At 40.4% G+C, this 17,935-nt stretch overlaps 1 protein-coding gene across 3 annotated transcripts in view; it reads left to right on the forward strand.

The window, feature by feature from the left end:
• The window catches only part of PRKCB (protein kinase C beta), a 379,967-nt gene that overhangs the window by 236,878 nt on the left and 125,154 nt on the right, over positions 1-17,935 (forward strand). For all 3 annotated transcript variants that reach the window (XM_034939848.4, XM_034939847.4, XM_055100033.2), the window contains one exon: positions 17,405-17,561. In XM_034939848.4, the coding sequence (XP_034795739.2) occupies positions 17,405-17,561 (157 nt within the window). The remainder of the gene's footprint in view (positions 1-17,404; positions 17,562-17,935) is intronic.

A 17,935-nucleotide genomic window follows, 5' to 3' on the forward strand; every position in this document is an offset into this window, starting at 1 on the left:
GCTGCAGAGAAACAGGTTTAATTGTAGGGAAGAGACAGGAGGAAACCTCAAATCCATCTCCCAGAGGAGTCTGGGGCTAGGATTTTTAAGGGTTTTGCAGTGGGCTGAAGTGTGGAGATTGTTGATTGGTGGAAAAGAGCAGGATGGAGTCATGGGACAGGGAGATAAAGAAGCTGTGTTCTCTTGCTGATTCAATTCCTCTGTTTGGGGTCTTTAAACTGGTTGGCATCAGCTATTCTGCTGGAATTCAGGATCTGTTTAAGCAACTCTTAAACAAAAGCCTATGATTCTAATGTCAGAAATCCTATCTGTAGGAACAACGAGGTTGCAAATGGTCAGTATCCAGTGTTACCTGACTTTTAGTTGCAAGGAAGTGGGTCAAAGTTAGCCTGATTAATGCTGAATTGTAGCTATATTTCTGTCCAGAATTCTTCCTACCCTGGTGAGGCTGGCTTCAACAACACTGGTCAAAAGCAGTGGTTTTCATACATGAGTGTCACATCAGAGTCATCTGGAAAGTGTGTTAAAATACAGGTTGCTGGGTTCCATCCTCAATTCAGCAGGTCTGAGCAGGGCCTGAGATCATGCATTTCTTTTCTTTTTTTTGTTATTATACTTTAAGTTCTAGGGTATGTGTGCACAATGTGCAGGTTTGTTACCTATGTATACATGTGCCATGTTGGTGTGCTGCACCCACTAACTCGTCATTTACATTAGGTGGGAGGAATAACATTAGGAGATCATGCATTTCTAATGAGTTCCCAGGTGATGCTGACGCTGCTAGTCTGGGCCACACCCTTTGAGAACCACTCTCTGAAACAGGACTTCTCAGTCATGGTGTGAGGGAAAGGGGAGTTGTTTGGAGCATGTGAAAAGCCTTATTTACATGCCCCAGTTAAGCCCAATTGGGATTTGGACTCAGCCTCTTTCCAGGATTGGCAGTTGTTGGCAGATGTACAGGAGTGCTTTTGGCTTTTCTGGTTAAAAGAGGTGAAAGGTGGGGCTAATTCAGAGTATGGAGAGCAGAGGGGTGAATCATGGAGCAAAAAGGGGGCCTTATCTGCTTCTTCATCCATTCTCTCTGTCATCCTGGAGCTCAGCTTTTGGGGCCTGATAGGGAGAAAGATGAGACAAGCTTTCAGAACTGAGAAGTCAGAATTCACTGGCTTTGTTCCTCACTAATACCTTGACAACTTTCTCCCTAAGGCAGTGGATGACTCACGTCTAGCTGCATGGTCTGGGGGGAGGAGCCTCAGGGTACAAGTGACAGAATTCAATGAAGTGCAAAGTGGGAGAAACAGGCACTTCAAACCTCAACGTATTACCTTGCTACAAGTGTGCCTTTAACTCACTGTTTGAGTCACAGAAGGAAACAGCATAGGACTTGCTCTCAGGGAGCCGGAGTATAGCATCTGCTGATGGCCAGGGTCACTGGAATATTTGCCTCTGTCTGGGCAGAGTTTAGAATAACAGGCAGAGGCATAGGGTGGGGGCTGTGCCGGAACTCTGTCTATCTCAGCTGTGTACCCTTTTATAGATGGTCATCGGATTTGTATTTGCATCTCAGTGTAGTCAGACATTCTTCCAGAACACTCCAGCAGTGCTTCTGTGCCTGTTGGAAAATAGCTGCAGCTCTCTCCTGAGGCAGCTCTTCCCACAGTCCCAGCTGCTCCCCTGGGATCCTCCTTGGACCTCCCCACAGCCTGGCAAGTAAAGTTAGCACCTGGGCATATCAGGGGGCCTCTAGGACCCTGTTCCAATACTGAGCACAGCATCAGTACTGGTTAGCTTGTGCTTGGGCTGTGCCATTTGGAAGTATTTTGAAGATGCACATGCACGTGTGTGTGTCTGTGTGTCTACGGTGGTAAAGAATGGAGGGATGTGGGATGAGGCAGATTCAGTAGATGCCTTGAGATATGGATAGTTTGGTAAAATTATGATAATAAGAAAATGGAAAGGATGCCAGTTTCCTTCCAGCTAGTTAAGACCCATTACTTTACTCATTGACCCACTTAACCCATCCATCCATCCACCCATGCATTCATCTCTCCATCCATCCATCCATCCATCCATCCAATCCATACATTCTTCCATCTAATCCATCCATCCATCCACACATGCATTCATCTCTCCATCCATCCATCCATCCAGTTCATACATTCATCCATACATTCATCCATCTGTCTAACCCATCCATCCATCCACTCAGCCAACCCATCCATCCATGTAATCATATATCCGTTTAGGATAAATGTATCCAGCATGCTCTTTTAGTGCTTCTGTGTGACTGAGGATGTTTGACAATGAAAGGAGGAAGCATTCATCTGCTGGGACCCCTTCTAACAGATGTTTTCTTCTCCCTTCATCCCTGAACAACAGTAGGAGAAACAGGAAACTTGTCTTCAAATGGTAGCCCTTTTCCCTGACTGTCTGAGGATCATGGTCTGAGAATGTGCCTCTCAGTTTTTAAAAATCCTTGAATTCCATGATTCAGTGATGTGGTTAATGTAGACAGGGCTCTTCTATCAAAGCAGGGAGACTATTGAAGATATGAGAAAATATGCGCTGTTTCTCTAGAGAAGGGAAGTAAACCCGCCTTCCTCAGAGCTGGGAAGGCTTTTGTCCCAAGCTTCTGAAAATTAAACCCATCACTTAACGTTCTCACTGAGCAGATTGCGGGGCTTCTGGCCCTATGCTGCTTGGGTTGTGCAGAGCTGCCGACAGACAGTTTTGATTGAATGTCCAAATTAAGCTGCCAAGCAGCGACTCTGCAGCTCCAGGGACTCCATGTTAGTATTTATGTCACATCTTTAGAAATAATCACATTGCAAAGCAGCACCCAGAGCCATGTCTGCAGCCGCTGCAGCGTGGGAGAGGGGGCTGTTGAGCACCTCCTGCCTCCATGCTTCATGCTGCATTTACTCAGCACCCAAGCAAGGGTGGGGCCCCATGGCACGCCATCCTGGTTCCTGTCCCGAGGATATGAGTGAGGAATTGGTAAACCTCGTCTGTCCTTCTTGTTTTCACTTAACTTGAGGCAGGAGGTGGTCTCCAAACAAGAAATAAAGCTAACTTATTGGATGCCTGACTCCCAAACCATCTGTCCTAGGCAGACAGAAAGACCCTCAGGGCCAACCTGAGGGGAACAGATGTTTATGGGGGGCAGGTTTACTCTTGTTTTTCCAAGCTGGGCTGAAGAGCTCCTCTTCCATCTGCATCAAGCCCTGAAAACTCTGCCATGCGTGAGTAAAGTAGCAGGTGCTGCATCCCCCAGTGAGATCCAGTGGTGACATTGTCCACACCACTGGGGAATGCTAGTTATTAAGAGACTGGGCTTGTGAGAGCTCAAAGGTGGACTAACCCAGATCTTCCCTGTCGAGGGAAATGGTCTCTAGACTTGTGGGGTTGTGGTTGTGTGGAGTCAGAGTAAGTGTGGAGCAACGCTGGGAACTGTAGGACCCTGAATGACCAGGGAAACTGCTGTAGAAAATAGTTGACACTAAACTGGGTTTAGGGGTCATAAAACCTCCAAGATTTCAAAGCTTCTGGGTCCCAGGAGGACTCAGTTACTGAGCACAAAAGTTGCATGGTTTTGGTGTCAGGCCTCTGAGCCCAAGCTAAGCCATCATATCCCCTGTGACCTGCACGTATACATCCAGATGGCCTGAAGCAACTGAAGATCCACAAAAGAAGTGAAAATAGCCTTAACTAATGACGTTCCACCATTGTGATTTGTTCCTGCCCCACCCTAACTGATACGATATATTCTCCCCCACCCTTAAGAAGGTACTTTGTACACCTATCCCAAACCTATAAGAACTAATGATAATCCCATCATCCTTTGCTGACTCTCTTTTCGGACTCAGCCTGCCTGCACCCAGGTGAAATAAACAGCCTTGCTGCTCCCACAAAACCTGTTTGGTGGTCTCTTCACACAGACACACGTGACATTTGGCAGTATTGCAAAACCCTCATAAGTCCGAGTATCAGCTGGACTGAACCTTGGGGCACCCGCGTTGTGTCTAGTTCCAGTTTGTTAAGAATTAGGTGCACAAGACCAGCCCTGCTTTTACACAATGATTTCTTTCTCTCAGATTTAGAGTAACATTTTTTTTTCTAACTAAAAATGTAATTAATGCTCAACTGAGACCATATATTGAATGTCTCCTTCTTCCAAATTCCCACTGAAGTGACAAAGAGATTAAAAATGGAAAAAAATTGATCAGGGTGACAAACCAGAAAAGTGGTATCAATCAGATGCCAGAATCTTTGGGGAATTTTTCTAAGATACAATTCAGACAATCCAAGCTGATTCTGTGTTCTCTTTTCCAACATCTAAGCCTCTTATACAATACTTTTTAAAAATGTAATTGCATGGATTGGTACTTTCAGAACAATGTTAAATTATAATAGTGATGGTGGGCATTCTTAATTTGATTGTGACCTGAATAGATATGCCTCTAGAGTTTTACCCGTAAGCATAATGAAGGCTGTTGTTATATTTATTACGTCAAGAAAAGCATTCATTTATTTCTATTTTTCTAAGTGTTAAAAGGACGAATGGTTATTGAATTTTGTCAGTCGCCTTTTTCGTCATTTTTTAAGATAATTATATAGTTTTTCTCCTTTGACCTAGTTTTATAGCGAATCATATTATTAATAGATTTTCTAAAATTATGAAAGATTTTTGTTTGAAGAGTGTGCGATCGGTTTCTAGCTTTTGAAAGATCACTTTGGTGGGGGAGTGAAGGAAGGGCTCAATAGAAGACCGCAGGCAGGAAACCAATGAGGAGGATCTTAATTTCACCAGGAGAGGAAAAGTGAGTGGCCAGGGAGCAATCATATGAGCAGCTGCTGTTTATGAATCACTCATCACCTGCCCAGCACAATACCAGGATTCAAATATAACTTAATAATCACAGTAATTCTATGGCACACTTATTATTGTTCAGATGGCAGTGATATGAATAGTAGGGACTCAGGTACACAAAATGAGAAAGGCAGATCAGACAGCACGGGGTTGTAGATTGCACCAAAGGGAGGAGACCAGAATGATTTCTAGATTCTTACTGGGGCAGTTGGGTGGATAGTTCAACACTCACTAAGACTGGCATTGAAAGACAGGGAGGAGACATGGTGGTGTGGGGGGAGCAGGAGGATAATGAGTGTTGTTGGACATGTTGAGTTTAGCGTACTTATGGGACATCCAGTACAAGATAGCCAGTGGATAGTTGTACATACAGTTGTAAAGGTCAGTAAAGAGGTGTGGGTGGGAGTTGTCAGTATTTAGGTAGAAGTAAAATCATAAGAGTAGAGCCCCTGGAAAAATACGGAAACTAACAAACAAACTTCCGAATAATCCATGGTTTAGTTCAAAGAAGAAGTCTCAAGGGAAATAAGAAAATATTTTGAACTGAAAGAAAATAAAAGTATAACACATGATACTTTGTGGAATCCAGATTAAAAAGTGCTTAAAAGGAAATTTATACTGGTAAATTCTACCAACACTTAAAGATGAAATAATACTGATTCTCCTAAAAAGTAGATGAGAAGGGAACATTTTTCAACCTATTTTATGAGGTTAGCATTACCCTCATACCAAAACCAGACAAAAATAGTACAAGAAAACTACAAGCAAATATCTCAAATATTTTATTCCAGTTCGTCATTTGTGTTTTGCAGAACAAATGTTTTTAAACTTTAATAAAGTACAATTTATCATTTTTTTCTTTTATAGGTCATGTTTTTAGTGTCATGTGTAAGAACTCTTTGTAAACATAAATATAAAAATCTTCATAGAAATATTAGCAAATGAAATTCAGCAATATATAAATGGAAAATACACTCCGACCAAATGAATTTTATCCTGAGAATGCAAGCTGGCTTAATAATAAAAAAAAAAATCAACCAATGTAATTTACCATATTAATAGTCTAAAGAAAGAAAAAAATTAACATATCAATTGATGCAGAAAAAATTGGACAAAACTCAATATTCATTTATGATGAAAGTTCTCAGCCCACTAGAAATAGAAGGGAACTTTCTTGATCCAATAAGAAGTATCTACCAAAAACCTGTAACATACTTAATGATGAAAAACTGCATGCTTTCTCATTAAGCTATGAAACAAAACTAAAATGTTCATCCTCCCCAGTCCTATTCAACATCATGTCATAACCAGCACAGTAAGATAAAAAAAAATTTTAAAGGCATGTGGGGCTCGGCTCGGTGGCTCATGCCTGTAATCTCAGCACTTTGGGAGCCTGAGGTGGGTGGATCATCTGAGGTCAGGAGTTCGAGACCAACCTGGCCAACATGGTGAAACCCCACATCTACTAAAAATACAAAAATTAGCCGGGCGTGGTGGCAGATGCCTGTAGTCTCACCTACTTGGGAGTAGGCAGGAGAATTGCTTGAACCTGGGAGGCAGAGGTTGCAGTGAGCTGAGATTGCACCACTGCACTCCAGCCTGGGTGACAGAGCAAGACTCTGTCTCAAAAAAGTAATAATAAAATAAAAAATAAAAACCATATGGAATGGAAAGGAAAAAAAGCAAAATTGTTTCTATACACAGAAAACAGTATTGTTTATGTAGAAAATCCACAGGAATCTACCAAGAAATTACTAGAAATAATGAGTGAGTTTAGCTGGGTTGCAGCATACAAGGTCAACACACAAAAATCAATTGTATTTCTATATATTAACAACTAGAAACCAAAAATTTAAAAAAATACTACTTACAGCAGCTGCAAAACAAAGGAAATATTTAGGTATAAATCTAACAACACATGTCTAGAATCTATATGCTAAAAATTCCAAAACACTGAAAGAAATCAAAGAATACCTAAATAAATGAAGAGATAACCCATGTTCATGGATTGAAAGACTCAGCAGAGTGAAGATAGCAAGTTTTACGATTGATTTGTAGGCTTAATGAAATTCAAGTCAAAATCCCAGCAGGATTTTTTGTATGTTTGGACACAGTGATTCTAAAACTTATATAGAAGGGCAGTGAATCCAGAATGGCCAGAACAATTCTTAAGATGAAGAATAAAGTTGGAAGAATTACTGTACCCAATCTTAAGACTTACTATATAAAGCTTCAGTAATCAAATGTGATATTGGTGACAGGATAGATACACAAGCCATTGGAACACAGTAGAGAATCCAGAAATAGACCCACACAAATACGGCCTATTGATTTTCAACAAAAGTGCGAAAACAATGAAATGGAAAAAGGATAGTCTTTCAACAAATGATGTTGGAATGATTAGACATTCATATGAAAACAAAATGAACCTTGACCTCCATCTCACACCTTTTGCAAGAATTAACTCAAAATGGGTCATGGAGCAAAATATAAAGGTATAAAATTTCAGAAAACACAGGAGAAAATCTTTATGACCTGTAGTTATACAAAGAGTTCTTAGACGTGACAAAAAACGTGACCCATAAAAGAAAAAAAAAAGTGGTAAATTGTACTTTATTAAAGTTTAAAAACTTTTATTTTGCAAGAAACAAACTATAAACTGGAAGAAAATATTTGCAAATCACGTATCTGACAAAGGACTTGTATCCAACTCATTGTATCAGAACTCTCAGACTCATTCGTATGAAGACAGCCTTACTTAAAATGTAATCTAAAAACCTGAACAAACACTTTACCAAATAATACAAGGATGGCCAATACATTCATGGAAAGATATTCAATATCACTAGAAATTAGAGAAATGCAAATTAAAACCACAATGAGATACCATTGCACACTTACTAGAATGGCTAAAATAATGATGATAATGATAATAAATACTGCCAATATGGTGTGCTAATGAGTATGCAGAACAAGAGGAACTCTCATTCATCACTGTGGGAATGCAAAGTGGTACAGCTGCTCTGGGAAAGTGTGGCAGCTTCTTATAAAGCTAAACAAACGCATATAACTGAATGATCCCACTCCTAGTTATTTATCTTAAAGAAGTGAAACTTTATGCTCACACAAGAACCCGTGAGTATATCAGCTCTATTTGTAATCACTAAAAGTTGAAGACCACTGAAATATTCTTTAACAGTTGAATAGATAAACCTTGATACATCCATGCAATAAAATACTACTCTGCAATAAAAAAGAATGAACTGTTCATATACACAACAACATGGATGACCCTCAAAGGCCCTTTGCCGAGAAAGAGAAACCAATTTCAACAGGTTTTCTTGCTGTATGATTCCATTTAGGTATTATTCTTGAAAAGATAAAACTGTAGTGATGAGAAACAGATCGGTGGTTGCCAGGGGCTGAGGATGAGAAGAGGATGTGACTGTAGAGAAGTATGAGGAATTTTTCCGAGGTGATAGAACTCTTCTGTATTCTGATTGTGTGATGGTTACATGAATCTATACATGCATTAAAATGTATAAATTTTTGCACAAAACTGTGCACCAAAAAGTCAATTTTACTGCATGTAATTAAACACATAAAATAAATGTTATAGGCAGAAAATAAGCTGATAAAAGACACAAGTACACAGAGAGAGAGAGAAGAGAGAGAAAAGAAGGCAATAGTCCAAGATGAAGAGGGAGATGGATAAGAGGAATGCAGAAGAAAGAAGGTTGTCATGTTATGATACTAAAAAGTAATTTAAAACAGTAGACTAAATCAAAGTGTGTAGAAGCAGTAGATAGAGGAGTGCCTACTGCAGAAAATGTAATAAGTAATATGGAAACAAGCTTAAGGAGTGCTCCAATGGGGATGGCAGGGGAAAGGGACAAATAAATAAATATAACCACTAAATAAATGACAGATGTAGAGAACAAATAGCATTTATCCATGGGTAAATGAGTATCAGATACTCCTAGAGAAAAGACCAGAGCAAATGGAAAAGCATCTATACTGTATTCAAAGTAGAGTTCAAGACAAATATATAATATACTATGTAAAATGTGTCTTTTATTTATGGTAAGTAAAGTCTGGGGATAAAAAGTAATCATGAACCTAGGGCCAAAATGCATAAAGCAAAAACTTGAAATGAAAGGAGTAATTTACAGAAATACCATAATAGAAGGGCTTTAAAAACACACTTTGTCAGTCTTGGACAGATAAAAGCAGTTAAGAAAATGGATATAGATAATTTAAATAATATAATTAGAGTGAATATAAAATACCTCTCTATCTTGAATCCTGAACCCTTCAATAAAAGAATTACATTTTTCCCTAGTATTCACAAAATTAGTGATATATTAACTTGTTAAGGAAACCTCATTAAATTCCCTCCAAAATGCCCCCAGAAATTGCTCAGCCCACATTTTCCGATAAAAATAAAACAGAACTAGAAATTAATGACAAAAACATATAATACCAAAGATCAATGGATGAGTGAGATGGAGGTAGGAATCAGATGGGAGCCTCAAGAATTGAAATCTTGAAATTGCTTCTGTAAGGAATGGGAAATTAACTAGGGACACCCAATAGGTTTGACAAGCAGTGTGCGGGACTTTGCTGTGGTTGGAGATCATGGGTATATAGTGGCATGAAGCCCCTATGTGTGACACTTTCCCCTGGGGACACTGTCTAGAGCAAATTTCACTCATGGTTGAGGGTATGCACACAGGATGTTGAAGAGACAGGAAGGTAAGGACATTTAAGCCACTGGTCAGAAGCGATTGAATGGCTTTTCCATATGGGAAGTGGTATGGAGGAAGTAAAACCGTAGCAATGCACTGATGGACCAGGGGAAAGGAAACAGTTGAGGAACTGGAGGGTTTGATGAAATGAAAAATAAAAAATAAAAAAGCCAGGTAAAGGGAGTAGAGACATAAAAGGATAAACTATCACTGGAGAGTTTAGAGGCTATGCCATATCAGGTGAAACTCCAAATGCCTGGACTGGAGTGGAGAGGAGGTCATAAGAAGAATGGATGATACGTTTGACTTCACGTCGTCTATTATTCTCAGACCTCCTCCAAGATTCATTTGTATGAAAATCACATTGGAGGGATACTCTTTTAGCCCTGGAATTTATCTTGATTGTTACATAATTTGGTCTAAATTCTCTGAAAGGAGAAAGGAAATCAACATTTGTTGAGCCTCTGCCATGTGCCTTACATTCCACTTTGACACTGTTATCCTCTATCATTAGGGTAGTCATATAATTTATTGTTAAAATTTGGACTCTCTTAAGAGTGAGAGGACAACAGTTCTAAATTGAGGTTGCTCTGGGAAAACTGGGATGGATGGTCACCCCCACTATTATCCAAGAGCCCATTTGAGTTGTCTGTGTAGGTTTATGAGAATTTGGGGGTGGGGAGACAAAGGCTCCGAGAAGCCATTTGAGTGAGATCACCCAGTTAGTGAGAGTCATGGCAGAGGTAGAATTGACAACCGTGTCTGCCTGACTCTGAGGTCTAGCCATTGCTAACTTAGTTCCTGATTCACCACGCTAGCTCTCCACCATTGTTTCACTAGCTGTGGCTTGACAGGCTCTCTTCTTGACAGACACCATGACAGTCCCAGCTGGAAGTCTGTCTCAATACAGATAATTAGATGTGTGATAACTGTACCACTGCCAGCAATGATGGGAAGCCAGCTGTTCTAGGAGCCTTTGGGACCACGATGTGCTCGGGAGGACTTTGATGCTGGATGTGGGCTGCCCAAAGACCCCACGTTTGCTGGTTTTGTAATCAGAGCCTATCAGGTGAAGATTATACAGCATGGCCAGTTACAGAGGCTGGGAAGGGGATTCTGAGGGATTCCAGGGCTCATAAAAGCCACAGCATCAGAGAACCTTGGGGTCAGAAACCCCCAGGGTTAGAAGAAGTAATAAGTAAACAGGAATCGATGGGACACAAATCTAGATTGTAGAGCAAAGGGCTAAAGAAGCTTCCAACTTGGGAAGGTATGGCAGGGCAGGGGGGTTCAAGCAAAGGACCAGGTAAACTGTCAGCCACCAACAGATAACTGAAACAGGAGAGGGGCAGGGCAGGACAGTGAAAATAGGTTGATGGATCTGAAATGATTGACCTGTTTAGTCTCTCCCTCCAACCCTGGTTAGGGCATGTGCTGAGGATGTCCAGCTGACCTCAATGAGCTTATCCTGGGTCTGTGTGTTATTCACCACGGAGCTCATTTTCTGGGTTCTATGATGCAAACCAAAAGTTTTTAAGTATCACCCTGCGGATCCAATTGCCCTATAAACTCTTTGGAGGAATAGGATGGAGTCTCTGAAAGCCAGGGCAATAGATTCTTGGAAACTGTAAAAGCACAACTGAATTTGTAAATTGTTTTAATAACACAATCAATACAAGAAAACATTCTCTTTGTCAGAAATTTAAAATGTGATGGATAAAGCTAAAATCTTTATTCACAACCCTCAAATCAGGTTCCTATACCTGTTCCTCAGAGGTGGACATTATTTTAAATCAATTTTGGGTATATCTTTTCAGACTCTTTTCTATATATTTACGTTCATATATGACCTTGTAGAAAATGCATTTTACTGTACCTTTCTTTTAAATATTTGGAGGGCCTTTAAAATTTTTTTATTCTGACATAATCTCAAAATGACAGAAAATTGCAATAACAGTAAAAGAAATTTCTGTATACACTTTACCTGATGTACTAATTGTTTATATTTTGCCCCATTTGGTTTAGCATTTTCTCTACTAATGTATTTTTATATATGTGCACATTTTTTTTCTGATCCATCTGAGAGTAAGTTGGGGTCATGGTTTCCACTTATCCTGAAATACTTCAGTTGTATTTCCCAAGAACAAAAATATTCTTAGTACATTTATTCAAATGAGGAAATGCAACATTGACCCAATGCTATTATCTGACAGTTCAGCTCCAGATTTCACTAATTGAACCACTAATGCCTTCACGCTTCTTTCTTAAACAAAGAGGCATTATATTGCCCTCATCTTCTTTTTTCAACGTGCTTCATCTTGCTTTTTTCAACACGTTTCTGCATATAGATAACCCAATGTTATCGGCATGGGCAAAGTGCGTCACAGTATGAATGCGCCATAAATTATTTACTGTTTCCCCCATTGGTGGGCACTCAGGTTATTTCCTACTTTTATAATTGCACACATCCTCAGGCTGAATATTAGTGGGTATTACTTTGGATTAAAGTTCTTTTATTTTTCCTTAATAAATCCTTCACTGGAATGAATTACTGTTTTGAGGACACACAGTGAGGACAAAGCAAGACTCACAATATTGAGGAAAGTTCCTTCAAAAGGAGTTAAATAAGAGATGCTCCTGATTCACATAATGTGGGATCGGGATATGAAAGCAGCACAATTATTCTGAGTTTTCTGACAGATAATTGTATCTTCTTAGAAAGAAAAAACAATTAAGGAACTTCTTGGTGAAGAACAATTCTTGGAAAAATAGTTAACATGCATGCTATCTTTTTATGGATTCAGTGCTGTCTTAGAGAACTTGGACCAGAATGCAGAGGCCTCGCTTGCTTCAAAGACCCTTAGACAGAAACAGGCAGACCTCACCCTGCACCCAGAGCCCCATGCCCACGGCAAGCAGTGTTCTCTGGACCAGGACACGCTTCTCCTGTACTCTTTGCAAACTTCCACCAGTGGGGACGTTTGCTATTTCTGCTTTGTGTGAAGCATTTGGTACCATCTGGGCTGGCTGAGTTTCAACAAAGATAGTAAAGAAACATTTATCAAGAAAAATCAAAGTCGGTCTCGCCAAGTGTGGTCTAGAGAGATTTGCTTCCGCGATACATATGCGGCTCTCTTGCTGCTGGGAAACACGACTCAACTTTGAAACACTTCAGGAGGGACAGCCCTTTGGATCTTAGCCTGCAGCTACTGTCAACTGCTCATGATAGATGGTTTTAGTAGCCAGAGCTCTTGGAGATGTGAATGCCAGCAGTCTCAGGATGCATTCCACAGCATTCCGTTGCACAGAAAGTTTTGGCCCCTTTGGTAGAGAATAAGCTCAAAAGGACAAAAGTAGAAGAAAGGACCTATAAAGGTGAGGGAAGAGTCATGCCTCAGTGAGTAATGTTTGGCTCTGCAATGATTAGATTCCCAAGAAAAGATCATTCTTGGCTGCACACAGTGGCTCACACCTGTAATCCCAGCACTTTGGGAGGCCGAAGCGGGAGGATCACTCGTGGCCAGGAGTTTGACACCAGCCTGGGTAACATAGTGCGACTCCATCTCTACAAAAATTTTTTAAAAGTTAGCTGGATGTAGTGGCACATGCCTGTAGTCGCAGCTATTCAGGGTGCTGAGGTGGTAGCATCGCTTGATCCTGGGAGATCAAGGCTGCAGTGAGCCGTGATCGTGCCACCGCACTCCAGCGAGACTCTGTGTCAAAAAAAAAAAAAAAAAAAAAATTACTCTTAAACCACGAGTCTTGAGATTGACAGCTTCAAAATACAACACTCTTGTCCAGCAAAGAGCACTCTAAAAGAGCTGTAAATTCCTTAAGCTTATGATAGAAGATCTTTTTCCAGTGACTATCCTTGTGGTGTCAGTTCATAAGACTGGGGCGGAGGAGGGGGAGTGGCCTTGCCAGGGAGAAGAAAGATGAGCTGTTTCCTCTTGCCTCTGTGTTGCCAATCAACCAGACAGACAAGCTTCTGGTGCTTCTGAGTGTCTCAATCCTGTGTGTGTGCAGCTCACTATGTGATAGATGTGTCACTCCAAGATCCCAGCCTAGAAACTGGTACATGTTATTTTCCTTGGAAGGCTCAAGAAATGAAAGTAACAGTTGGATATTATATTCTATGGGGAAAATGCATGGGTATTTTAAGAAATTATTCTTCTCCAGAACAATGTTACTTAATGTGTGTCTTATAGACTGGCAGCATCAGCATCACGTGGAAATGTGTTAGAAAAGCATATGGACAGGTTTCACTGCAGACTTAGGGAATCAGAATCTATCTGTGGGGGTGGGTGCCAGATATATGTGTCTCATGAGTCCTCTGAGTAATTTTTATGCACACTAAGGTTTAAGAAGCTCTCCTGTGGAAGGGTTCGAGTAAACATCGAATGCATTGTAAAGAAGAAAACCACAAATGGTTCCATTTGATGTCAGTACATGTGGAAATGGTTAAGTCTTCATAATAAAAATAGACAAACAGGCAAGGCATGGTGGCTCACACTTGTAATCCTAGCACTTTGGGAGACCAAGGCTGGAGGATCATTTGCATCCAGGAGTTTGAAACCAGTCTGGGCAACATAGAGAGACCCCCACCTCTACAAAAAAATTTTTAAAAATTAGTTAGGCATAGGTTGGCAAGCACCTGTAGTCCCAGCTACTTGGAAGGCTGAGGTGGGAGGATCACTTGAGCCCGGGAGGTCGAGGCTGCAGTGAACCATGATCATGCCACTGCACTCCAGCCTGGGTGACAGAGTGAGACCTTGTCTCTCTCTCTCTCTCTCTCTCTCACACACACACACACAACAAAAACGTAGTGAAAGAGGGCATTGCATATGAATAAGAATAATAATGAAATAGCAGTAATATATAGCAGTTAACATTTATTGGGTATTTTTTAAGTTCCAGGTTCTGTGCTAAACATGTATGTTCTTTATCCAATTTTACTCTTGTAACAACCTATTTTATTGATCAAGAAATTGAGGTTCATATGTGTGAAGTAACTGCTTGGTAAGATGCGGACCCTGGGATCTTGTAGCCCTGTGTCCATGACACTATATGGTCTGTCTTGGGGACAAGATTAACATTTTATTTTGTCCCCTATATCCCCAGGGCTTAGCACTTAGTAGGGACTTGCTTGTTGAACTTAACTGATCAAGGTCAACATCTTGCTTTTGGTGTAAAAATGAGTTGCAGCTTGCAAGCTGAGATGGGAGATGAATTCAGCCTGTGGAAAAATAGAAGACACTGCCGTATTGCTGGAGTGCAGAAAAAATGTCAGCACAGAATAAGTTACAGCTTGATCCTGGTAGCCGATTCAATGCTTCTCCCATCTCATTTATTCGGTCTCAACCCCTTACTAGCTGTATCATTTTAGGGAAGTCAGTCTTATTTATTTTCCAGCAATGGTCAGCTGTTTGAGTGTAGGAAAAGGACAGAGTAAGAAAGGACAGGTATTTGAATTTAAGTAGGGCTGGGGTCATGTGAGACAAGTAAAATAAAAAGAAAGAGGGGCAAGGGAGTTGAGGGTCTTTCCAAAGGAGTAGCTAAAATGCACCATAAAATTGAATCTGGATATGAATGGAGTAAAAGCAAGAGGGAATAGGGAGATCAAGAGAATGTGTTGGGTTCAAGGGACTGATTGGTGGAGAATGGACTGACGAATAGGGGAAGATTTATTGCAGTAGAATAATAGAACTAATGAATTGGAAAAATAGAAATTGGTGTAAGATAGTAGGGTACTTGAAACTGAGATTGAGAAAGTGGTATAATTTCTGGGATAATAGGCTCCAGAGCGTGACCATGGTAGGAGATAACTATGATTGGGGGTGAGCAAAGGTTGCAGGAAGTGAGGGGGTGCTTTCTCTCCTACTTTACAATATTCTTTCTTCTAATCTGTTTTTCTTGTTATCTTGAGTTTACAAAATTTCTGGTTTTATTTATGCTGTGGATATTTTTCCAGCCTTTTCCCTATGGGCTGTCTGGGTGCAGGTTATGGGTGATACATGGATAATAGGTGCATCTTGGTTTAGAGGGTAACTCTTTATTTCTTACTGCACTTATGGAACACGAGAAAAAAAAGTATTAAATAATGGCTATGGTAATGGATATCTTTGTCTTATTCCTTACTTTAATGGAATTGCATTTATCATGAACCATGGTGCTGTTATTTCAGATAGCCTTTATCCTGTTAAAATTCTCTGCTGTTTCTAGATAACTACAATGATCTTATGGTTTTCTTCTTTGATCTATAAATATGATGAATATATTGAAAATAGATTTCCTTACGTTGAACCATCTTTGCATTCCTGATAGGAGTCATTATGTATTCACCTTTTAGCAGATAATTAGAGTCAATTTGGATTGAATGTATTACTGTGGATTGTTCTACTGTAAGTGAGATGATTGACATTGTATCCTTAAGAGCTGTACAATTCTCATTTTCTAGTCTGCTTCCATTGACTACCTGCATTACTGGTTTCTGAATTGATTCCTAATTAACTACTTCCTGTTTCTCCAAGCTGATGATTTAGTCTCCCTCATCCTTTCTATAGCCAGTTGCATCTTCACTGCTGATTCCCTGCCTCCTTTTCTCCTGTAAGTTCATCTTTTTTTTTGACGGAGTCTCACTCTGTCGCCCAGGCTGGAGTGCAGTGGCATGATCTTGGCTCACTGCAAGCTCTGCCTCCTGGGTTCACGCCATTCTCCTGCCTGAGCCTCCCAAGTAGGTGGGACCACAGGCACCTGCCACCACGCCTGGCTAATTTTTTTGTATTTTTAGTAGAGACAGGGTTTCACCATGTTAGCCTTATAGCCTCTTTACCTGGGTGTTCTGGAGTCAGGGTGGAGCTGAGCTCTAATGCTGCTGACATTGTTCCAGCCTTCTCTCTATGGGCTGTCTGGGTGCTGGTTATGGGTGATACATGGATAATAGGTGTACCATGGTTTAGAGGGTAATTCTTCCTTTCTTTAGCTTTTTCTTTTTGAATGGAGGTAAAATTAACGTAACATAAAATTAACCATTAACTGTTTTTAAATGTACAATTCAGTGACATTTATAGAATATTCACAGTGTTGGACAACCATCATCTCTATCTAGTTCTCAGAAATTTTCATCACCTCTAAAAGAAACCCTGTACTCATTAAGCAGTCACTCCCCATTTCCCTTTCCCTCCAGCCTCTGGCAACTATTAATAGTAGTCTACTTTCTGTCTCTATGGATTTACCTGTTTGGGATGTTTCATGTAAATGGAATCATACAATATGTGACCTTTTGTGTTGGGGTACACAAATGTTCATAGCACCAGTATTCACAACAGCCAAAAAGTGGAAACAACCCAACTATGGATCAACTGCTGAATGGATAAACAAAATGTGGGATATCTATACGATGGAATATTATTCAGTCATGCAAAAAAATGAAGTGCTGATACATGCTATAATGTGGTGAACTTTGAAAACGTTATGCTAAACGAAAGAAGCCAGCCTTTCCTGTGGGCTTTGTGGAAAATAAGCTTAGAAAACTTACAGTTAATCTTGGTATGGGAAGAGCAGTGTAAAAGTCAGAAATCCATTTTTAACCAACACAGAACAGAGTTGACATCTTATCAGCCCATCTCATTTTGTGCGCTGCTTCAGCTATGGATGTTAATAAAATTAAATTTCTCACTAAACAAGTGTGATGCCAAAGAACCTTCCACAAGTTCTGCAGCTGTCACTGCTTGGTGCTTAAACATGTTGGACAGTATTAATGCAAAAACTGCTTTTTCTCTTTCAGTAAGAGATGCTAAAAACCTTGTACCTATGGACCCCAATGGCCTGTCAGATCCCTACGTAAAACTGAAACTGATTCCCGATCCCAAAAGTGAGAGCAAACAGAAGACCAAAACCATCAAATGCTCCCTCAACCCTGAGTGGAATGAGACATTTAGATTGTAAGTGGAAATGACTGCAGTGAGCATGGGTGGTGGAGGTTGGGTTATGTGCCACCTGAGATCAGGGAGTTCCTCCTCCCTTAGCTTCTGTTTCCTTCCTTCCTGACCTCCCTCCTTTTCTTTCTTCTCCATCCCTCACTCCTATCTTTCCCTCCCTTCTTTTCCATCTGCAATTTTGTATTGTGAGCCAAGAAAAAAAATTAGAGCTATTTTTTTAATAGAGATGAGAATGCCTGTGGTGTGGGGGAGTGGGTAGGACAGGAAATGGTGTGATGTGTTGCTAAGTGAAGGCAAGTTGTGGGAGAAATGATGGGGCTCAGCAAATAGGGGAACATAACCTACAGGGTGTGGTGACAGCCTCTCTAGAGTTGGGT

The sequence above is a fragment of the Pan paniscus genome, chromosome 18, assembly GCF_029289425.2.
Source record: "Pan paniscus chromosome 18, NHGRI_mPanPan1-v2.0_pri, whole genome shotgun sequence".
Taxonomy (NCBI): Eukaryota; Metazoa; Chordata; class Mammalia; order Primates; family Hominidae; genus Pan; species Pan paniscus.